This window comes from Leptonychotes weddellii, chromosome 13, assembly GCF_054177405.1.
Source record: "Leptonychotes weddellii isolate Sample4059 chromosome 13, ASM5417740v2, whole genome shotgun sequence".
NCBI lineage: Eukaryota > Metazoa > Chordata > Mammalia > Carnivora > Phocidae > Leptonychotes > Leptonychotes weddellii.
In genome coordinates, this window is record NC_138381.1 from 285,108 (window position 1) to 293,825 (window position 8,718).

The window sequence follows — 8,718 nt, forward strand, 5'->3', positions numbered from 1 at the left end:
CTCCCTGCTCGGCGGGGAGCCTGCCTCTCTCTCTGCCTTTGCCCCTGCTCATGCTCTCTCTCTGTGTCAAATAAATAAATAAATTAAAAAAAAAAAAGACTGTAGAAAGGGCTTCTAAAACTCAATGACAAAAAAACAAACAACCCAATTAAAAATGAACAAAAGACTGGAAAAATATTTTTCCAAGGCAGATGTATAAGTGGCCAATAAACACAAGAAAAGATGCTCGGCTTCCCTAATCATCAGGGAAATGCAAATCAAACTACACTGAGGTCCCACCTCATACTGAGTAGGACGGCTGCTCTCAGAAAAAGAAAACCAGCAAGTGTTGGCGAGGGTGTGGAGAAAGAGGCACCTTCACACACTGTTGGTGGGAGTGCACACCGGTGCAGCCCCTGTGGAAAACAGTATGGAGGTTCCTTAAAAAATAAAAAATAGAATCACCATATGATCCAGCAGTTCTACTTATGGGTATCTGCCTGGAAGGGTTGAAAGCAGGGTCCTGAGATACTTGTACGCACACATTCTAGCTGCACTATTCACAACAGCTAAAATGTGGGAGCAACTCAAGTGTCCATTGATGGATGAATGGATCAGCAAAATTTGATATATAAATTGCAATATAATGATTTATAAGAAACATCTATGTGGTAATTCAGATGATCTCTTCAGAGAGCTTCAGGTGGTGAAGACGTGCAGATTTGGGGAGATGGGTGCACCTGGAGAAGGCATGGGAGCTAGAGGGGTTCCATTACCCATTTCAAGTATACAGTTGGAGGGATTTTAGTCTATCCACAGAGTTGTGCAACCACCACCACTGTCTAATGTTAGAACATTTTCATCACCCCAAAAAGGAACCTTGTACCTGCTGGTAATCACTCCTCATTCGCTCCCGACCTCCTTCACCTCCTGCCCTCGGCAGCCACTGATCTGCTGTCTCTAAGGACACTTCACATAAATGGAGTCATGTAAAACCTGACAGCATTCCCAGGCTCCTCCATGTACAACATATCCGTGCTCCACTCCTGAGGCTGGACCATAATATTTCATTGTATGGATATACCAAATTTGTTCTTCAGTCAGTGGACATTTGGGTTGTTCAACATCTTTTTGGCTATTACAAATAATGCTGCTTTGAAATTCATGTACAAGTTTCTTTGTGGACATTTGTTTTCATTTCTCTTGGAATAGACCAGCAGTGGAATTGTTGAGTCAGATGGTAGATCTGTGTTTAATTATTTGAGGAGCTGCCATGCTGTGTCTACAGTGGCGTGTGAGGGTTCTGATCCTTACGCATCTTCACCAACACTTGTTACTATGTGGCCTTTTGATTCTAGCCATCCTAGTGGGTGTCACCTGGGATCTCAGTGTGGTTTTGATTTGCATTTCCCTGATGACTAATGATGTTGAGCATCTTGTCATGTGCTTTTTGGCCATCTGTGTATCTTCTTTGGCCAGTCCTCTGCCCATTTTTAAATGTGGTTGTTTGTCTTTTTATTACTGAGTTGTAGAGTTCCTTATATGCAGTGGATACTAGAACCTTATCAGGCATATGATTTTCAGTTTTTTTCTCCCATCTGGTGGGTTGTCTTTTCACTTTCGTTTTCAGCACAAAAGATTTTAAATTTGCTGAAGTCTAATGTATTTGTGGGTTGGTGGGTGGGTGTTGCTTATGCTTTTGTTGTCATACCCAAGAAACCACTGTCTAACCCAAGGTCACAAAAACCTACTCCTTTGGGATGTGTTTTGGATGGATTTGGAATTACAGGAGAGCTTTTGAAAGGTGGAAAGGGGAAGGTCTGGGTCTAGGCTGGGGGGTGGGAGTGAGGGGAGGGCTGGGGAGGCCATAGGAGTTGGCATGCCTGAGTTGGGCTCTGGAAGAAGCTGGGCAGGCAAGGAAGTCTAGCCATCACCTCTTGGGCACCAACTGGGAAGAGGCTTTCTGGACTGCTGGACAGGGCAAGGATGAGGTGAGAGGAATTTTAGGAATAGTTTGGGAGGAAAAATGCAGGAGCCAAGAATGAGGTAATAGGAGCCTGGATTAAAATAGTAGAAGGGGGCGGGGGCGGTCAGGTGCAGGAGGCAGCAGCTGGAGTTGGTGATGGGCAGAGGAATCCAGCTCCCAGGCTACCAGCCTGAGCAGGAAGGACACGGCCTGGGGCCTGGGAAGTGACAGTCTGGGCTTCCTGCATTGTTGGAGCTCTGAGCTGGTTGAGTTTCCTCCATCCAAGGAAGGGGGTCTCCAGGACATACATCCCTGGCATGTTGTAGGGTGATAGCCCCAACTTCTGGGGCTCGTCCCTTCCTCCCATGTTGTTGTGGGTGATGGGAATTCACAGCTCATTGAAGGTCCTGGGAGGCGTGGGGGCAGGGCATCTCAGGGTCTTGGGGTGACAGTGTGAGCTTCTCCATCCAGAGCCCTTGTTCCGTGCACAAGGGTGTTCCTTCCTGATGAGCAGACCACTCAGGGTGGTGCTTGTCCAAATACTCGAATAGTATTTGACCTGACTGGTGCCCCTGCCCCACCCTCAGCCCCCCACTGAGGCGGGGGGCTCAGGGTGTGGCTCACTGGTGTGGGGCCTCAACAAGGCTGTCGCATTCCTGACCCCGAGCCATGCTGGCCCAAGGGCCACGGCTGGGTGAGGCATCTGTGCAGCTAAGAATGGTCCTTACATCAGTCAGAGCCCCCCCCGGAACAGTGACCTCACATCTCCACTGGCGGGGGTAGAAAGTGCACCTGTGTGTTCAGGGCCCGGGGGCTCTGACAGGGCTCTGACGGGGCACCGGGCGGGGGTCCTGGGCCTGGCTCCAGCTGCACCTTCTGCCTGCCCCCCAGGGAGCGTGCTGCGGTCCTTTGTGTGGAGTCCCGCCTCGCTTGGAGCCACCAGTGAATGGAGGGGCCAGCTCCCTGCAAGGTGGCCATCTCAAGGGGGCCGGGAGCTCCCTCACCCCAGGAGCGGCCCAGTCCCGAGGAGCCTTTCCAGGCTGGTGTCACTCTAGGCCCGGCTGCTCCCCGGGGAGCAGGTCCACTTGAGAAGGTTCCAGCCAGGCCCCCTGACGGACCCTGCTGCTTGGCCTAGAACCATCTCTGTGGCTCGTTAGGTTTTATTGTGCTTTGAGGGAGGTCTTTCCGTCTCCTACTAAAGTGTGGCTATTTCTGGGGAAGACTGTGCCTTGAGCTCTTAATTCTGGAATAAGGAACTGGACTCCTTTGCTGAGCCCTGTTGCTTCTCTCCTTGTCTTCACGGCCTTTTGCAGAAACATGGGTTGCTCTTGGAGGTTCTCCTTGAAATGCTTGCTCTGTGGGTGTGGGTTTTCCTTGGAAAAGCACAGGGGTGTGAGCATGGTAGCTGAGAGCAGCCCCGCCCGGGCAGGCCGGCCCCTCCTTGGTGGAGTTCAGACGGTACATCTCAGCTCTGGTCGGCCAGGTGCCTGCAGCCTCCTGGTGGGCCCAGCCCAGGCCTGCGGGACTCAGCTCTGTCCCCTGGTTGACCTGCTTCCCTCTCTCCGCTCGTCGCTCCGGTGTGTCCTCACCTCCGTGGTCCCCACCAGTGCTAAGTGTGCAGTTGGCCGAGCTCCTGGTGCTCCACCTGCTGCTCCAGCCCCCTGGAGGGCCCTTCTGTCGCACACCGAGATCCCCAGCTGGTGCTCCAGACCAGGACCATCCGGACCGAGCTAGAGGCACAGCTTGGGAAGTGCAGGGTGTGGGAACCGTCCCGGCAGCAGGCACCGTCCCTCCTGCTCCTCGGCCACCTCGTCCGGGGTGGACCAGGCCAGTTGTCTACAGGGACCAGTCGGGGAACGTGGCCAGTGGCGGAACACCGACCCGAACCACCAGTCTCAGATCTTTTGCACAGGGCTACCGGGGGTTAGCCCATCTCTCCCCTTGAGTGCAGCTGAGAGCCTGGACAGAAGGCGTGGAGCAGCTCTGGGGACTCCGGCGGTCAGCGGGAGTGGGCAGGGTGGGGGAAGGAAACCCCATGAGTGTGACTGGCATGGGCCGCTCTGTTCTCCCTTCCATATTTGCCAGCCTGGAGTTCAGCACAGCCTGGAGCTCAGGACTTGCCCTGGGCCGGGCAGGAAGTGCTCCCAGTGGAGCCTCCGTGCTCTGAGTGTGGGAAAGGGTGAGCAAGAGCCGGGGCTGCTGGTGTTTTGGCCTTGCTCTTACCCCGGGGCCCCAGGCAGGCCCCAGTCCAGAAGCGGCGGTCTTCAAAGCTGGAGGCAGCCCCGGGGCAGCAGCGGAAGAAGATCCTGAGAGCGGAGGGGAATCCCATGGCTCTTTCCCTCTACCTTCCCACCTCATGCACCTAGAGGCAGATCAGCCATGGGAGGTGCACAGCAGGGCCACGAGACTTAAGCGCTGGCTTTCTAGCTAGAGGACACGGGAGAAGAGTGTCCCTGAGGCACAGAGTCAGGGAGATGGAGGAGTGGACGCATCTTGGGACAGGGATCCTGTGCAGTTGTACGTGAACTCCTGGGCTCACCACCAAGCTATGCATGCATGGATTTGGCCCTAACCTACATCCGAAAGGCGTTGAGAACTGAATCGTGGGGTAGACCACTGCCCACGTCCCAGACCAGCCACTGAGTGCTGCCCACAAAGTACAGACCCAGATGGCACTGCAGGGGCTTTGAAAATGGAGCTGAATTGAATTGCAGCCCACCTGCAGCTTGAACTTGACCATGCCAGTTGCCTGTTAGAACAGAAAACCCGACATTCTCCATAGGATTTAATAAGACTTGGAGTCTCATTATATAATGTTAAAAATGTCCAGGATACAAACCAAAATTACTCAGCATAGGAAGCATCAGGAACATCTCAACAGCTTTCCAAGGAGAAGACAACCAGTAGACAACACAATCAACCAAGGGGATTGGTCGGGAACGGCTCGGGAACGGTCACTGGGAAACTGGTCCAGAGAGAAGAGCAAACACTCTTGAAATGAATGGAAAATGGGACATCTCAGCAAACAAATGGAAGCTATAAAAAAGAACCAAACAGAACATTTTAAATTAAAAATCACAGTAAGCCAAATAAAAATGTACTTTGTGAGTTCAGTAGTGGAATGCAGATGGCCCAGGAATGAGTCTGTGAACTTGAAGACAGATCAATAAAAATAACATTCTCAACAACAGAGAAAAACCAGGGGGGAAAAATAGACTCAGGGAAAGTCCCAAAAAATCTAACATTGATGTCGTCTGAGTCTAGAGGAGAGAAGGGTGTGGAGCAGACAAAAATAGTTGAAGGAATGTCTGAAAACTTTCCAAATTTGATGTTAGATAAACTTATAGATTGGAGAAGTTCAGCAAATCCCAAACATATATCACATCACAGTCTGCTAAGAACCAAAGTCAAATGTTGAAAGCAGCCAGAAAAAGAGGATCTATTATATATAATGTGGATTTTAAAAATGCAGAATTAGTTATCAGCTCACTCAAAACAAAAACTTTGGAATACGATGTGAGCCAGTATTACAGGCCAAATATGATGTATCCGTGGGCATTTTTGGATGTAGAGTGCCTGTCTGCAGAGAAGCTGCTTGGGGCCCGGCAGGCCTTGGCCATTTTCCCAGTGACCAGCCCAGAGAAGCCTCAAGCAGCCGTGTGTGTGTAAGGTCAGGAGGGCTCTCCCCTCCCCGTCTGCGTTCTGTGTGGCTGGTTGGACTTCTCACTGGGCAGAGGAGGGGACGCAGAGCTATGTCCTCGGGCTGGGAGTAAGGGGGACGGGGCTCCTCACCCTGGTTTTAGGAATGAAAACCAGCCTGGGGCTCAGAGGTGGTCAGAATGCCCAGGGGTGGAGAGCTGTCTCCCTCTGGGAGCTCAGTGCCTGCCTGGCCCTTGGCCTGGTGTTGGCAGCTCTGACGTGCATCCTGTCTGCTTGGGGCTCTTCACCCCCCTTCCTGCCGCCTGGCAACAGCCCCCCTCTCAAACTCTGTGGTCTGGTTTAATTAGCTGTAAGAGGTTCAGGCTGCTGATGGAAATGGGTCTGATTTAAATATACTTGTGCAGGAAAACAGTGGTGCTTGTGCCCATGACTTGGGACCCAGGGCACTTGAAGCTGTGCGCAGAGACGTGTGTGGGGGACGTGGGCAGTGAGTGACAGTTCCCTCGTCACCCACGAGGATCCCTGCCCCCCTGCGGACTGATCCGAAACGTTTGAAGGGGGGTTGGCATCAGTGACCAGAGATGGAATCGCCCTCCAGTTATCTTTTGAGGGAGGGGGTTCTGGCCAGGCAGGGCTTCCCGAGAGCAGGGGTTCGCTCTGCTTCTGCCGGCAGCCTCTGGTTTTGTCCTCGGCACCCCTGGGTGCAGACGGGGGGCTCCCCGGCCAGGAGGGAAAGCTCTGGATGAGAAGACCTCCCCTCCCGCCCAGGCTGCCCGTCTCTGCAGCCTAGTGGTGCTCTCGGCAGTCCTTACCTTCCTGGTGGGCCCTGGGATGCCGTGGGGGGAGGGGTGGTCTTCCCTCTCCCGTCTGAGGCCACAGCGCGTCTCCTGAGGGGCACAGACAGGCCTGCAGCCAGGAGGGACGGAACGCCCGTGAGGCCACGTGGGCCCTGCCACTGTGTCTGCTTCCCCGCCCGGACAGCTGCAGGGCCTTCCTGTCCCTGGGGCTGTGCATGCCGTGGCCTCACAGTGAGGACGGGAGGGATTGGGGGGACAGGTGGCGGCCTGGGTGGCCCCTGACCCCTGGCTTGTGTCTCCGCAGCATCAAGATGGTGCTCATGTGGACCAGCGGTGACACCTTCAAGACGGCCTACTTCTTGCTGAACGGCGCCCCCCTGCAATTCTCCGTGTGTGGCCTGCTGCAGGTGCTGGTGGACCTGGCCATCCTGGGACAGGCCTATGCCTTCGCCCGCCACCCCCAGAAGCCAGCCCCCCACGTGGCGCACCCTGCCAGTGCCAAGGCCCTTTGAGGTGGCAGGGAGGACATGGACATGTGGCCTCCTGCCGTGGGCGCTGCCCGGCCGCCTGTCCTCCCTGTCTGGGGCAGGCAGGCACCGGGGCCCAACAGGGTGTCTTGGCTGTGGGTCTGGGATGGGCCGGTGGGGGGCCTGAGTGCCCACGTTTGTGCTCATACCTGAGGACGAGTGCAAGTGGGCTTTATACCTGAGGGCTGGGCGGCGGCTGTTTTTCGGGTGATGGAAAAGCAAGTGTTCTCTTCCTTCCTCTCAAAAAACACCTGTCTGGAACTTGGAATATGCTCACAGACCCAGGAAAAGACAGACTTAGGGCTGCTACGGGATGGAGGGCACCAGGAATCCCCCTCCAGGTGTCAGCGTGCAGGGGCCCCCGGGGCCTGCAGCCTGGCTCTCGGCGACCCTCGGCATGGGTGGGATTGGGGAGCAAGAGTGAACAATGGCACCCGGAGAACCCGTGGTCCTGGCGCACAGAGCCTGGTCTCAGAATGGCCCAAATGTGGGCGCCCTGGTGACAACATGTACGCGAGGGTGACTCAGGACAGGGCCCGGGCACAGAGGGTGTGGCTGGGGTTTTGTATGCGCCTAATGCTCGTGGAAAGGAAGCTGCGAGGACGCACATTACAAGTGCTCTTGTTTATCTGGTCGCAGTTGGCCTTGTCCGGGTCACCTTCAGTGCAGCCGCCTCACAGGACTCAGGACTTGGCCCTCAGCTTGGCAGTGGCGCCCAGAGGTGTCCTGTGCCCCCCTATGCCTCATTTCTGCATTGGCCTCCTCCTGGGAGATGCTGGCGTGGACCCCACTGGCAGCGAGGGGGCAAGCCTGTGTCCATGCCAGCTGGGCCCTGGCCAGAGTGAGCTCGGGTGCTGGCACCAGAGTCTAGAGGTCCCCACGAGTCCTAGGGGTGTGGTGGGGGGCAGGTTGTCCCTGTGTGCTCCCAGGAAAGCCAGGGGCCTGGGACCAGGTCTGGGTAGATACCTCCATCCCCCGAGCATGGCCGCACTTGTGGGGCGTTCCCCCTGGATTCTGGGAATTGCATGCACCTGCAGCGTACAGCTTTCGACGTCCGTCTTCCGGGACAGGGAGATGGCCTGCTGGTCAGGAGAGGGGACACGTGAGGCAGGTGTCCCCACACTCCTCTCGGGCCTGGGGTGATGTTCCAAGGTGGGGGGCTGTGGCCAGGCATGGGCATCTCTGGTCACCCTGTATCTTTCCCCCTCTGTTTTACAGGAGCATGTCAGCCATGCCCAGCAGCCCTGGGCAAGCTCCCAGGCCCCCAGCGTCTGAGGGTTCTAGCAGCTTCTGTGTGGCTCTCTCTCTGCAGGGCGGAGGGGCAGCTCTGGGGCGGGTTCACACGGGCCGTGCCAAAGCTCTAGTGGTGTCTGCTCTTCAGAGCTGTTTCCTCCTCCTGAGTTTTCCTCAAAAACTCCTGAATGTTTGGGTGAGGGTCCTGCTTAGTTTGGGCTGTAAGATGCTTTGGCAATGTTTACTTTTTAAACAGGACGCGGGGTGTCTGTAGCAGTAAATGACTCCAGATGAAAGCGTCTCCGACTACAGCAGTGAGGCATCTGCCCAGTGTGAGGGGCACTCAGTTGTCAGGACGCTGCCTTTAACTCAATAAACTCTCGCGATCCAGTGTGGCCTCGTGAATGGGTCGGAGTGGGGGCCCAGGACACAGTGAAGCATGGGTCCCCGTCCTTCTTTCGCCGTGGGGGTCTTCAGGGAAGGGTGGGTGCCCTCTCCTTGGGGTCCAGCTCTGCCCCTGTGACACCCAGGCTGCTCTCTCAGGGCACATTCCCCC

General features: G+C 55.4%; 1 protein-coding gene across 3 annotated transcripts in view; it reads left to right on the top strand.

The window, feature by feature from the left end:
- The window catches only part of SLC66A2 (solute carrier family 66 member 2), a 57,869-nt gene extending 49,317 nt beyond the window's left edge, over window positions 1-8,552 (top strand). For 2 of the 3 annotated variants that reach the window (XM_031038425.2, XM_031038427.2), the window contains one exon: window positions 6,707-8,552. In XM_031038425.2, the coding sequence (XP_030894285.2) occupies window positions 6,707-6,914 (208 nt within the window). In that variant the 3' untranslated portion in view covers window positions 6,915-8,552. The remainder of the gene's footprint in view (window positions 1-6,706) is intronic. The other variant, XM_031038428.2, reaches the window with a different exon arrangement.
- Window positions 8,553-8,718: the final 166 nt, after the last annotated feature.